General features: G+C 39.2%; 1 protein-coding gene across 3 annotated transcripts in view; it reads left to right on the top strand.

Moving 5' to 3' along the window:
• Nucleotides 1-1,281: 1,281 nt before the first annotated feature.
• ano8a (anoctamin 8a) overlaps nt 1,282-15,165 on the top strand; it is a 49,248-nt gene continuing 35,364 nt past the window's right edge. For 2 of the 3 annotated variants that reach the window (XM_017431373.3, XM_017431372.3), the window contains exons 1-6: nt 1,282-1,642; nt 4,483-4,593; nt 6,695-6,827; nt 12,658-12,796; nt 12,949-13,045; nt 14,757-14,873. In XM_017431373.3, the coding sequence (XP_017286862.1) occupies nt 1,438-1,642; nt 4,483-4,593; nt 6,695-6,827; nt 12,658-12,796; nt 12,949-13,045; nt 14,757-14,873 (802 nt within the window). In that variant the 5' untranslated portion in view covers nt 1,282-1,437. Of the gene's footprint in view, nt 1,643-4,482; nt 4,594-6,694; nt 6,828-9,369; nt 11,231-12,657; nt 12,797-12,948; nt 13,046-14,756; nt 14,874-15,165 lie in introns of those variants that run through there. The other variant, XM_037981979.1, reaches the window with a different exon arrangement.

Below are 15,165 nucleotides of genomic sequence, written 5' to 3'. Positions count from 1 at the left end.
GTACCTATTTAATATTAATTACAAATAACTCTTAAGAAGTTAAAAGAAGTACTCTGTGAGAGTTAATATTAAAATCTAACACTGAATTAGTGTTAGTAAGTGTTAAATTATTAACTCCAGCAGATTTGATATTTGACACTTTATAAGAGTTAAGATACCAACTCTCCAAAAAGAGTTAAATTAACACTTTCTGGTGTGGACCCATATAGACACTTTAAAAGTGTTGAAATCAAATCTGACAGTGTTAATCTGGGCCTCCTGGATTTGTTGTGTGGATAAGGGGAAGACAATGGATGGATAGATGGATGAATGAAGCAAAGTTTTTTGCTACTTTTAGCCATCCATTTGCTATATTTTGTCAAGGGCCGAGGAAAACAAGGGGAACCCAGAGTGCAGACTTCTTTAAATAAAAACAAAAATTTATTCTTAAACAAACAAAAACAAAAAGCTGACGTAGCAGCAAAAACTAAACTGAACAAAATCCAAAGTGGCAAGGCAAGACGAGAGACAATGAACCATGGATAATAGACAATGAGCCTATCAGGGACAATGATCCAGCAGGATAGTGGAGAAAGTGACCAGGTTTTAAACACTGAGGATAATGAGGTGAAGTGGGCACAGGTGAGTGATAACAATTGCTGACAGGTGGAGATGGGCGTGGCAGATAATCAAGGGCAGACTGAGGAGAATTGAATGATGGCTGAGGGAACAAAGACACAAAGAACAAGAACCAAACAAGATAACTGAATAAAATAAACAATAAACTCAAACTGAGACACAAAGACAACAAACTTAATCAAAAACCCAAATCCTAACATATTTAGCTCATTTGCTATGTTTTTCTACCTTTTGGGTTTTAGTTAGCATTTTGGGTTTTAAGCTTTTAGCTAACTTTTTACTGCTTTTAACATTTAGCTATCAGTTTGCCGATTTTAGCTGGCGTTATGAGACTTTAGTTAGCTTTTTAGCTAACCTTTAGCTTTGACTTTTAACTAGTGTTTTTCTCATTTTAGCTGACTTCTTTTACTTTTAACAAAGCAGTTTCGGTTTCCACAGCAAATGTCAGCAAAGTCACTCAGCTTTCACACGTCCTCTAGTTTTATTTGTTCGTTTCATTATTTATTTACCATCTACTGAAATGGCGCCCTTCGCATGTATTCCACCCGTACCTGTAGTGGGTGAACAGGTGTTGTGTGGAGATGTGTTCCCCTCCCCTCTGTCGTCACGCAGTCACGACTGGCTCGTGTGGATGCCATGTTCCTCCTCCCTCCTCCTCCCTCCTCCTCCTCCCTCTGTAGCTGTTAGACATACCACGGTGTTTTTTGTTTTGTTTTTTTGTATCGTTAACACACGGTGGCCATGCATTAACGGCAGGCTCCTCCTCGCGCTGACTGCGGTCTCCCTTCAGGGCAGGAGCGTTGTTTCTGCTCCAGCAGCATGCAGGCGGCGGGCACCGCTGCAGGTGAAGCCGACGCTGCTGTAGACGGCGGCGGCGGCGGCGGCAGCGCAGACGTCGACGGCGCACACGGGGCAGGGGAGAGGATGGAGAGGACGGTGCCGAGCGAGCAGCAGGACCGGACCAACAACAACAACCAGCAGCAGCCGCAGCAAACGTCCTCCTCTGCGCCTTCCGGAGTGCTCGGTGAGTTTCACGGGGGGGGGGAACCTGGGCTGGGGGGTTATTAATCAGGGGGTAGTATGAAGCCGTCACTACACCGTGAATCACTCAAAAGGGTCAGGTCCAGAATGGGTTTTGATTCTGTCCCCATTCAGCCAGGCCGGGGACGGGGTGCAGCCAGCACTGAATCTGGGAACCACAGGTGCACACGGAGACATGAGGGACATGTCCCACGGCTGCACCACACTTTAAACAGGACACTCGAATGTGTCTGCTTCGTCCCGTACCTCTACAGAGAGAAAGAGAAACAAACCAGAGGCCTAACGGTCCTTTAAGGAGTTGCATATCGCCCGCCGACTTTCGTGCCCGAGTTTTAAACTCAAAGCTCATCTCATGATAAGAAGGGAGGAGTTATGGCAGTTTGGGTCAAAGCTTATGTAATCTCACAGAGTGTGTGTTGAGGATGACTCTCAGCTACTATGATATCATTTTAGCTCAATCTCTGACTGAGTGAGAGCCTAATGACAGATGGCTGTGGTGGCCATGTTGAATATGATTGACTCTAAAAGTTATTGTTGTAGATGCTCATACAGCGGGACATTTCGGAGAGTTCCATTAAAAGCTGTGCAGTAGTTTGTGAAATATTTTGCTGACAGTACAGACAAACAATACATACATGGACAAACATATAATACAAAGAACAAAACAACATACTCAGAGTTCTACCACTGAGTCTATTGTTTCCTATCAAAACCTTCATTATCTCCTAACCTGCTTTCCATTGATGGGAAGACAGGGTTTCCCTCAGCGTATTATAAGCCTGGCGGGTCGCCAGGCTAAGCTCCGCTTGTTTATTATAAATACATAATTTTTTATTCACCTTTCTTCCCCCAAAACTGCTGCCTTTTGTAACTTTTGTACTTAGTGAAAATATTATTTTGATGCAAGCTAATTTATCCTTGTTCACCAGTAAAATTATTCTATTAAATTCAGCATTAGATGCTTTGTTGTGTTGTTCCATGTAGTGATCCAACATGCAGCCTGTGCCACAAAAAGCACAGTACAGAACAGCATCTGTCTGTTTATCAGAGTTCTCTGTTGTTATTCATTGGCCTTGGCGTGAGATGTGTGTTGGTGATTTGTTTGCACTTTTCCATTTATGTAAATTTAATTTATTTGTAAATGTGACTTAAATTAGGATTCAAATTAGGTGCAATCAATTATTTATTATTATTATTTATTTTTAATTGTATGTTTTTGGTTTAAAAATGTATTTCAAAAGTGCCTTTTTGTAAAACTGTAGTTTGACACAAATATCTTACAATATCACATAATAAATATATTTTCAACTTTCCTGTTAACTTTAATCATTTTTTTTTTTACTGGTCACCTACCACAGGGCTTAGCCTCTTTTCTGGGGGAAACCCTGGGAAGAGAAAAGGTTCCTAATTGTCAATATGTCCCCTGGGACATTTCCTGAGAAGACTCCTTCTCCTTTTTCCGGACATGCGGCTCCATGTGGTGCTGCTTTTCTACCAAACTGAACTTCCAGCATCACCTCCTCGTTCCGAGCACATTGATGAGTCATCACTGAATATCACTCTCATCCAACCATCTACAGACCATGACTGCGTCTCTTTAGGCCACTTTAACTGTGTTACCGCCCGCAGCCATAAGACAGGCAATAATATGTGTCTGTTAGCAAAGTACCTCATGAACCACTAGGCGAATGTTAATGAATCTTTCAGAAAGCAATGACTGAATGCACATCTTCAACTGATTAAGTTTAATAGTCAGCCCAATTCCAGATGACTGCCACAGCTGACTGACCTTAAAAAATGCTAAAATGGCTATAACTCATTTGGTTTTACAGATAATGGTCTAAAATATAGTGTGGTGGTAGCTGAGACTGATCCCTAGCACATATTCAAAGAACTAACAGATTGCACTAGATCTTTGCTTAAAATGTTGCTGTTAACTACTTGGAGTTACTTTTGAATGTCTGTTAGCAAAATATCTCATGAACTATTTGGACAGCTTTCATGAAACTTTCAGGAAACATTTATTGGATGCATGTCTACTCCTGATTAACTTTTGGAGCCTACCCATGACAAGATGGCCGCGAAAGCCAACTCACTTAGAAAACACAAAAATGGCTACAATTCAGTGGGTTTTATAGATCCTGAGCTGAAATGTGGTGTAGTTGTAGTTGAGAGTCATTCATAACACATTCTCCAAGTGCTACTCATCTTTGTTCAAAACCTCTTTATTAGCTGACTGGGTCAACTGTGGGTGCTTTGTTTGTTTTTTAGCAAAATATCTTATGACCATCTGGATGGATTTTGTCTTTTGGAGTTAATTTGTTGGCTATAAATCACTCACAACCCATACTTTGATCATGGCATCTCGTAATGAGATCAAGCAAGATGTTATTCTGAAGGTTTGACCAAAATGGCGACGGCTCATTTCTCATCATAAGATGATCTTAGCCTCAAACTCTGGTATGAAAGTTGGCGGGTGATATGCAGTCCTTCAAGAAATGCTAGGTCTTTAACTTTTGCCCATAGCAGCACAGTCATCCCGCTTATTTTGGACATTTCTTCCGTGCTGCCACAGTGAAAAGCAAAGAAAAGGAAAGACAACAAATATTCTGAAAGCTAACGTCAGTGATGAGTGGTAAAGTGTTACTAACAACCCAGCAGTCATCTGTGTGTGTGATCATGATGAGAAATATCACCATCTGTGTCTCTCTTTCCGCAGCACATGCACACACACGCCTTCAGGCTTTCTTTTTTCTAAATTTCCAAAAATGTTTTCAGTTTCAGTCTTATCTTTTCATATAATGATTTGTTTTGTTTCCTTAGATAAATTGTTTGGGAAACGACTTCTGCTAGCCCGCCATTATATCATTTCTCGCAAGTCCTGGTTAAAGATGGTTCCAACTGAAAACTGTGATATCCTGATGACATTTCCAGGTACAGTATGCTCTGACATGTTTGTCCCGTGGTAAAATCCCTGCTGCACACACTGAAAAGCAGGTGGATGCTTATTTATGTGCTTAAAGCTTAAAACGGTCCTTGGGGAATATTAGATGCTGCCCATCCACAGACCGGCTCTGTCTGCAGGAGCCTTTAATGGAGCGGCTCTTGTAGCCATCAAACGTGAACTGGAAGCATTTCATTCATCAAGCAGACACACATCCAGTGTTAAAAACACATCCTGTTCATGGTGTCATGTTCAAACAGAGCGTGCTGTTTAACACTGGGCAGATAGGTTGCTTAAATAAATATTTAATTATTTAGGGGAAAGTTGTCATACTCTACAATTGCTCACGTGTTCTGTTGCACTATCCTTAAAAGGCGTAATCTGCAGAATGCATTTTGCTGGAGGGAATTATGGAGGTTCTGTCAGAACATGCAGCAGCAGATCTGGATTTTTAGCAAAGCAAAATTAAGTAGGGTTCTGTAGAGCATTTATGAAGAACTGGAGAAATAGCTTTTTCTGAGAATATGCAGTCTGAATGCTGAGGCCTGAATGACTGCTGAAAATTTGCCGAAGAACCTCAAACTGAATTGTTAAAGTTAAATAAAGTAAAACAGCAACGAAAATTAGCTAAACTATAGCTAAAAGGAGCAGAACACTAGCTTAAATTAGCCATACAGTAACTAAAAGCTAAAAGTGGCAGAATAGTATCGAAATGCTAGCATAGAACAAAAACAGAGTAAGTTTACTGAAGCAGATTTCAAAAGGAACAATGAGATCTGATGAGATTCAGTGAGATTTCAATGTATTTCTATACCAAATTAATTTTTCATTTTTAAAAGGTAAATATTTTGGAAAGTATAAAAGTTGCAAACACAAAAAGTCACAACACACTATTCCCAATTGAGCAGAACATTTTGATGTAAAAACAATTACAGTAGCACAAAGAACAAGTACTTGGACTCCAAAAATGTGTAGAAGAAATTATAAACAGGGAAACAGTGGTGATGCTGAGTCAGCACTCACACAATTAATATTTCACCTCTTGGAGAAATAAAGTTTATTTTTGACAGTAGTCTGAACCCAGCCTAGACAAAGTGGAATACTGCATCTTTCTCAGGTTTATGAAGATATAATTTTAATTATTTGCTTTTTTTCAAGGTACAGCATTTAAAATATTTAAACACATCTTTAGATGAACAAAACATGATAGAATACACTGTGTCCTTATTTATTCCAATTCATCAGCCTTTAACCAGCTGTTTGACAGAATGATTGATTCCTAATTGTTCGGAAATGGGCAGCAACAGTTTTTTCATATTCTTTCAGTAAAAGGTACACCTGTCTCAGATGAAAACAATGTGCACGACCTAGAATACAGCTTTACAATACAGCTTTGCCAGCAGTGCATGTAAAAACAGGCTGCGATTTAAATAAATAGGCAGCGTAAAACACTGCAGCATGGCTCACTGATGGCTTAGTTGCACACACTCAGAATTCAGTGAAACTGCAACTGAAAGTCTGCCTTTTTTCAAGCAATTCTTAAAGGATTTTTGTTGTGAATTAGTTTTTTTAAGTAAACCAAAGTGAACAGTTGCTTTTCTCATCACTGAAGGCTTTTCTGTTTGTCTTTGTGCTCACTCCTGAATACTCCAGAGCAGCAAACAGCTTTAGTAGAGGTGCTTACACTTGTTAATAATCAGTTAATCACTGCATTTAATCAACAGTATCAGGCTATTACTGACCTACTTAAATCTTATGGAAGCATTAAGACTGTACTTAGTTTTTTCCTACTCCTTCTAAATATCATCTGATTTTTAATAAATTATTAATGACACAGCGCAATATGTCACGTTTTGTCGTTCATCAAGACCTGATGAGAACCAGATAAAACATAAATATAGAAGATTAGAGTTGAAAGAAGTTGTTTTTTTGCTTGAATATACAAACAAGAACTCGTACTGTGAATGCTAAGTCAGCATTTACACTATTGTTTTCCTGTAACTACCTCAACATACTTGAAGCTTTTTTAACTATCGTAGGGGGAAAAAGATGTTACTGAACGTCAGATGAAAGTATTTCTATTTTCCCCAGGTACAATAGATGACCACACTCTGCTGTGGCTCCTGAATCAGATTCGTGTTGGAATCCCACAGATCAGCATCCAGGTCCGGCAGCACAAACACACCCGGGCGTACGCCTTCTTCATCACATCAACATTCGAGAAGTAAGACTAAAACTTTGACTGGGTTTTATTTCCTTGGTTGACAGTTATTGTGATTTTAGCCACAATTGAAAGGTCTTTACTAATTTGTTATTTATTTACTAGAATGCTGTAGTAAAAGAACTGTTAACAGTTTAGGACATATTCTGATTTGGGTACTGATAAACTGATTTCTGTATTTTCATAATAAAAGGTGTATGATTGATCTTTGTATTTTTCAAATACTTCAGTAGCAGGCTGAGAAGCTAACATGGTTTTGTCCAAATGTAAAATGATAAAGGAGGAAGCAAAACTTAACTTTAGTTTTTTTTGTGGTGTTGTCTGACATGTCTACTCAGACAGTTCAGAAAACCGAGGCGTTTTAGTTTATTAGTAATCCAAACAAGATAAAAAAGGAGTTTAGTAAGTTTCAGCTCAACATGTATTTGAACTTGTTTCACTTTATTAAATCAACATTTTTCGACTTCTGGTCTGGCTGGCAAAGAAATGGCAGCACAGAGCAACAGGCTCACGACTGTAAATACTAAATACAACCTGATACGACTCGAATTCTCTCAGAGACACACAAATATAGGGAAAGAGGATACAAATAGACCACGATTACGCACCGGACCTGCTGAGGAAGAAAAAAAGGCTACGCAGAAACAAAGGCAGCATTAAAAGGGAAAAAACATAAGATTTCAAACCCCATTTCCAGGCAGACTGCAGATGTTCTACAAGGAAGGCACAGTGACCTACAACTCGGCTGAAGCAGCAATGGCGGATATGGCAGAGAGGGGGATACTGGTAAAGGTCCTGAAAAAACCATTTTTCCTTTTGGACCAGCTCAGTCAGTGGTCTTGGAGGTCCAGTGGAAAACGAGGAAACCAGAACAACAAACACGAAGCAATGCTTCAAGGAGCAACTCCAAAGATTCCAGCATCTGGACACAAGCTAAGTGCTGTAGACATAAAGAGAAGGATAGGATGGCATACTATAATCCGTGCGTGATTGGTCACTGAGATATTCAGAAGAATACACAGGTATTCTGTGCTAAGCTATGTCGGCGATATTAATCAGAATATGAAGAAAAAAATCAAGGGCATAAGGGATGAAGCTTTAAAATCGGGACATCTGGGTCATTATGAACCTGTGTAACAGCTTAAAGGCTGAAGAGGGCCCTCTCTCTCTGTCAGGAGGAAGAGACTCTCCCTTTGTTCTTACATTCCAACTGAGTTATGAGGCCATGAAAGTAGCCTCACCCCTGAAAGGCAATATGTGTTTTTTGTTTTGGTGTAGTTATTGGTCATATTTGTGCTACTGTTGCTTATACCACTGGTGGTGTAAGAAGTTTTTTATATTCAAGCATGCAGGGGTCAAAATGCACGTAGATGACATACAATGCACAATACCAACTCAATTAAATTAAGTACATATAATGTAAATGGACTAGGAAATCCTGCTTCTTTGCAACCTGCTTTGGAGTCGGGCCAGCCGGGCTGGCCCTGCTTCGTGGGCGGAGCAAGCTTAGCTCCTGTTCACTCATTGGTCGTGGGTGTGACCAGATGCAAGCATAAAGAGCGAAGGTAGGAATATAAACAACAGCGTTAGCTTACCCTGCAACATTTATACCGTCTGTCCCCCAGCTGAAAGCTACAAGCCATTTCCAGAGGAACAGCTCCAACATCCTGTGGCAGTTTTAAGCCAATTGGATTTTTTTGTATCACTTCTATATCAGACAGGTTTATGACAGCAGTTTGCTGGTCAGACAGCTGCTGTTAAGAAGTGCTTGATAAAACCCCACTACTGACTAGGGATGGATGATTTGGGTTTATCATCCATCCTCAAGCCCTTGTAAGTTCAGGTCAATTTACCCCGAAGGCCACAGGAAGGTTAAAGACCATGTTTTCAGTTTTACTTTACATAGTTTAACTTTCCCTTTCATAGGTTTAGGCCTATAAATGACTGTACAAATCAAATCTAAACCTGAACATGTTGTACTTCAACCTGAATGTACGCAATCCAACTCATTTAAATCCAGTAGCAACTCCTCTAGCCCTCTGTCTGATGTTGATTCAGACCAATGTAAAACAATAGTCATACCTTTATTAATCAACCAAGACATGAAATTTAAGCGCAATATATATATATATATATATATATATATATATATGCAACCTTGCCTTGTGGTTATTATTCAAAAAAGGTTAAAAAACAAAAACAACTCGACTTCTATTCTGTACTAGTCTGTCTCCTAGTAGCACCTCCAGCCTCTGGACACTACGCTGACAGACACAGCAAACCTTCTTGTCACAGCTCGCATTGATGTGCCATCCTGGATGAGCTGCACTACCTGAGCCACTTGTGTGGTTTGTAGAGTCCGTCTTATGCTACCACGAGTATGAAAGCACCACCAACATTCAAAAGTGACCAAAACATCATCCAGAAAGCATAGGTACTGAGAAGTGGTCTGTGGTCCCCACCTGCAGAACCACTCCTTTATTGAGTGTGTCTTGCTAATTGCCAATAATTTCCACCTGTTGTCTATTCCATTTGTACAACAGCATGGGAAATTGATTGCCAATCAGTGTTGCTTCGTAAATGGACAGTTTGATTTCACAGAAGTTTGATTTACTTGGAGTTATATTGTGTTGTTTAAGTGTTCCCTTTTTTTCCGAGCAGTGTATAACAATATTTTGTACCACAAGATTTCCCATCAAGTTAAAAATTTGTCTTACAAAACCTACAAAAAAATCCTCTTTCATACATTTTTTTCTGGTGAAATTATCACAGAAAATGTCTGCACCACTTTAAATTGTTTGTGTGGCAGCAGTTCACAAACATGTCACTCATGTTGGCACTCACACAGTCCTGATCTCAATCCCATTGACAATTTGTGGGCAGAACTGAAAAAGTGTGTGTGAACAAGGCAGCCTTCTGTCAGGAGGAACGGGACAAAATCCTAGCAAACTATTGTGAGAAGCTTGTAGAAGGAAACTCAAAACATTTGACCCAAGTCAGACAGTTTTAAGGCAAATCTACCAAATACTAAGAAAATGGATGTAACCTTGTGACTTTGAAGAAAGTAATTTAAAAAAACTCTCATTATTTGGGCATCTAACAGATAAAACTATTTTTTTTAATTCTCACTGACCTAAAACAACAAAGGTTCAGTCTGATTTATTGTCAGACAGTAAGAAATCATGGTTAAGTGTCTTTTAATATGGCATGTGTAAACATCTGGTTTGTGTTCAATTATACAAAAATAATTCATATTTATATAAAAAAAAATTGTGAACAGCAGAGGCTTTGTATTTATTATTTTCATGTGAAATGAGAGAAAAGTGCTTTTTCATCACTGACAGCAATAATCAGATCATCTACCCACATTATTATCAGCACTTTTTCATTCTGTTACTCTTGTGTAAACACAATGATCAGACACATTTTACATGAACTTGTTTGTGCTCAGGAAATCATCTAGTGTTGTGTTCCAATTTCTGATTGTTTAAGTCCATAAAGTGAATTTTTTGGTTAGTATTTTAGGATTTCCATTTGGGCTGGATTTTATCCCATAACCCTCTGCTTGTTCCATATATATATCCTGGAAGCTGTAGGTGCATGCACCCAAGCAGTTTTGACATCCATCTGATGTAAAATCACATTTTTGTGCTGTCTTTGGCATTAAATCTCTTATACTGGTCATATTATCAGAAAATGCTTCTTTGTAGTAAATTCTTTTTTATCTATCATATATAACCTTGTACTTACCAGAACCATCAGCATTACTCCTAACTGCATAAATTCATTTTCCCCCCTCTGCTATCCTACTTTCAGAATCAGGAAAGCTTTTGTTGCCAGGCATGTGTGCACATGCTAGGAATTTTTCTTGGTTGCTGAAGACTCCAGCACTTAAACACATATCACAGAACAAATTGACAACAATAGGATGTAATCAACGGAAAGCTCTTAGATAATATCTAAGAGTATAGATGAAACATGTTAGTCAACTGTGTTGCAGACCGTTGGTTGCATATGTCAAGTTCAATTATGTGTGAACTGACCTGGTAAATGAATATGCAGAAATGTACATATTTATATTATACAACATTATTATTTACAAAACAGATTATGTTTGCAGGCTGAGGCACTTTCCTAAATGCAGCAGCTCAAACAGTACATGTCCTGAGTGTGAAGGGCCAGAAATGATTTCTCAACCCCTTTTCTTGTCCGTAAAAAAGTACAGATCCTGAATTAGGGTCAGTGGAGCCCCAATGATTCTCTCAGCAGCCCAAACTGTTTGTCACAGCACCCTAATGTCAGATTTATTTGCCTAACCAAACCACTTTAGGTCTATGGTGATGACGGTGCCCAGGAACTTAACCCTTGTGTGGAACTTAAAGGTCTCCACCACAGCCACAGGACAGGTGTGTGTGTACAGAATCAAGCATCGTATGAAATTCACTCTCATTTTTACAGTCTAGCTAGTGTTAAGCTCCAAGTTGTTATCAGTACACCACATACCCAGCTTTGCAACCTCTGCCCTGTATGGAGACTCATACTCATCCTGGATCAGGCCAGTGACTGACATGCTGTCTGCTAACTCGTGGAGCTTAACAGAACTGTGTTAGGAGCTAGTGTGAGGGAGAAGAGTAGTGGGGAGAGCACACACCCTTGGGGAGTACAAGTGGAGATTTTCCGGAAGATAAATATGGATTTCCTCAGTTTTACTAGCTGTTGTCTGACTGTCAGGAAGTTCTTAGTCCACTGGCAGGTAGAAGCAAGAACAACAAGCTTGGAGATTTTGCTATGGAGATCTGGGTGGACTGTGTCCAGGTAGGGTAGTTAGAGTAAATGTATCATTTGTCAACACCTGATCATCAGAGGTACAGCACAGGTTAAATGACTGGGAGATAAAGTTAGAGGCCAGGCTGAGATGGTTTGGACGTGCAGAGGAGGGACAGTGGGTATATTGGTAGAAGGATGTTATAAATGCAGCTGCCAGGAAGAAGAGGAGATATATGGATGCAGTCAGAGAGGACATGGAGGTAGTTGGAGTGAGGACAGAGGACGCAGAAGACAGAGTTAGATGGAGGAGGATGACTCGCTGTGGTGACCCCTGAAAACAGAACAGCTGAATGAAAAAAAGAAGAAGTCAACACCTCACCATCATCATCCTCACCAGTCACATCTTTACTCAGCTAACTTGGTTTCTTTCCTGTTCTAGAGGTGTAATGTGTGGGTTTGGAATCTGTGTCACAGATAGGCTCAGCTTGATTATTCACTGCTGATGTGGTGCCTATACATGATGCTCTTATCTGTCTCTTTTCTAGTCTTGTTGGTCCTGTCCTGCTCCTCAAAATCATCATCAGAAGCTGCATCAGTCAGCGTTTGTTGCAACATTTATTGACATATGTCAAACAGTGCATCTAACTGGCTGTCTTTATTGTCCATCTACATCACTTTTCCAAATGCCTTTTATGTCCAGAGTGGGTTTTTTTACATGGTGGATGACTTAACTAGAACCAGAGCAGAACTGTTGGCTAACACAAACTACTGTATCTTGCTGTGTTGTTTGTATTTAACGTGTACACTAAAGAAATTAGATTTAAATGTGCTGGTAAGCATGCTATGCTTCCCATTGCTTTCAGGCAGGAAAAGGCCATTAACTTGTTTTTAAATTTTACAATAAAATGAACATTTTACTGTGGAAATGTGTGCACATTATGTTATTTTCCTGAATCTTATTACAAATGCTGTACAAGTTTATCCAAAAATCTTCCAGTCACAGTTCTGTGTTGGTTCCACTATATTAAAATGCTGCTGTTTGTTGCCCTTCTCTGGTCACCAACAGCTTACTGCGAGGAGCAGAGCAGATAGGCATGCACAAGACTATTAAGCCCCAGTTCGGTGGTGGGATGCGCCGCTTTTCCTGCGAGGAGGACAACATCTACGAGAACATCGAGAGCGAGCTCTGCTTTTTTACCTCACAGGTCTGAAGTTGAATCTGTGAGCCTTGTTATGCTGCACACCAGTGTTGTTTGTGTCAAGATGAGCATTTATTGTTTTATTTTGGTTCCAAACATTTAAGAGCATTCTCAAGCTCAGATGTTATTTTTCCCCATCTGTCTATATTTATGTGTAGGAACGTCAAAGTATCATAAAGTATTGGCTGGACAACCTGCGTGCCAAACACGGGGAGGTGCTTCACAACATCTACTTTCTAGAGGGGCAGCCAATCAGTAAGCTGTTTATTATTATGACATTTTTAAGATGTTGCAGATCCTTTTTCTCTGTTTTTAGAGCCATCTAGAACATCACCATTCTAAGGGTTAAATAAAAGAGTTTTTTTTTTTACTTGTTTCTTGAAGATGTTTCACCTCTCATCCAAAAGGCTTAATCAGTTCTGATCCATGCTCAGAACTGATGAACTGATGAAGTTCCAGGCTTAAAGAGTGAAGCAACACATCTGGATACTTAGTAAGCTCAGGCCATTGGATGAATATGTTGTTCATCAGTGATCGATTTTTTTTTAAGCACAATATTTTCTGCTTTATTTTAGCTAATTTTCTTTTCCCGGTTTTAACCAGTAAATGAGTGTACAGTTCAAACCCAAACTCCTATGAAATCCACCTTATTTATTTCCAGCAGCGATGCCTCTAAGTTTCTGTCAGGTGTTCAGTCCCATGGTGCACACCTGACAGCAGGCTGAGTGACTGTGGGACACGGATAACTTTTTATGATTTATTTGTTCAAATTAGCAACAATTTCACTGAAAAATTAATCATAGAATAAAAACTGAAAGATGACAAGATACAGTTAAAAATCTTTTGAAAATTAAAATATTTATTTTATGAGAAATCACAGTAGTCAGTGGCAGCTACATAAAGAAAAAGAAAAAAGAACATCAGTCTTTTGATGATTAAAAAAATCTTCTTAATGGCTTTAATTCCAAAAATATAGACTCTGGTATGATTTTAAGGTCAACCAAGATATTAGGTTTAAGAGCAATGGGGAAAAAATAAAATAAAAAGACTTTTCCCTTAAGATGCACTTTTCAGTCACCTAATTTGTAAGATGTGTAACAAACAGCCAAGTAGATTGAAACACACCACAGTTTTGTAAGAAACAGATAAAGTGAAATCTCACTGTGGTGGAGAGAGTTTGGACCAGCTGTGGAATTAATTTGTCACAGTTACGTGTCATGATGGCTGTTTCACAACCAACTATCAGCTATTAAACAGAGACTATCTGATGAATTAAACAGATATGCTTGTTTTTATTATATTACTGTTATGCTGCTGGTGAAAGCTTCCTCCTGCCCCCTGCAGCGTTCACGTCTGAGATTTCAGACTGCACACGAGGCACTGTGGATGGAGAGGCTTGGTTTTGTTCCTTATAATGTCAATCAGCTCTTTTTCACTCTTATTCACTGCTGCATTAAGGTTTTGTCCAAAACAATGAAGCCATGACCGGTTAATTATTGACAATAACTTTCTGCTGTCACATTTTTCTTCATCTACACCTCCTTTGCCATGTGCTCTAGCTCAAAAATGCACCACGGCACACCGCGCTCAGTCAGAGTGTTTTCATCAATTCTGCAGCTCATCTTTATGCAACACAACCTCATCAGGCAGCCAATGCCCATTTGGCTCATTGGTTTATGGTCCAATCACGGCTGGGTAACCTGGACATTGATTTATACACATTAGAATAACACACACACACACAAACACCTTAGGACAGAAGTCATAACATTTGTTTCATATAAAACTGTGCATTTATCATAATAAGATGTTTGTTCTTCAGAACAACCTTTCCCTGAGCTGACTTGTGATCATTTTGTTTTTTTGTTAATGCTTATTTGCAGGGAAAAGGAAATATTTAGATTTTTTTTTTCTACATGACCCTAATGTCACCATATGTGCAACTCTAATGATGTGCTTTCTCTAGTTCCAGAGCTGGTAACTCGGGGGGTCATCCATCAGATGTTTCCTCTTCATGAGCAAAGAATACTCAACCAGCTGATGACATCTTGGGTCCAAGCTGTATGTGAGAGGCAACCCCTTGGTAAGAAATGTTACGGTTTATTTTACTGAGACAGTCAGATGAACTTGAAAATGTCTGAAGAAATTTGGAATGATGCAATTGAAGTTACTGCACGTAATCTGAAACGTACGTCAACTTCTCTCTTTACAGTTTAATAATAATAATTTTTAACTTCCTTTAGTAAGCTGACAAAATGCAGCTGTTTTGATGTATAAAATGCATAAGAATGTTGGGTGTGGTGAGTGAGGCGAACCCAATATGCTGACTCATACTGAGGACTCAAAAGGAAAACTCATTTAATTATAAGAACAAA

This window comes from Kryptolebias marmoratus, linkage group LG20 (genome assembly GCF_001649575.2).
Source record: "Kryptolebias marmoratus isolate JLee-2015 linkage group LG20, ASM164957v2, whole genome shotgun sequence".
NCBI classification, from domain to species: domain Eukaryota; kingdom Metazoa; phylum Chordata; class Actinopteri; order Cyprinodontiformes; family Rivulidae; genus Kryptolebias; species Kryptolebias marmoratus.
This window is presented reverse-complemented; position numbering and strand designations above follow the sequence as displayed.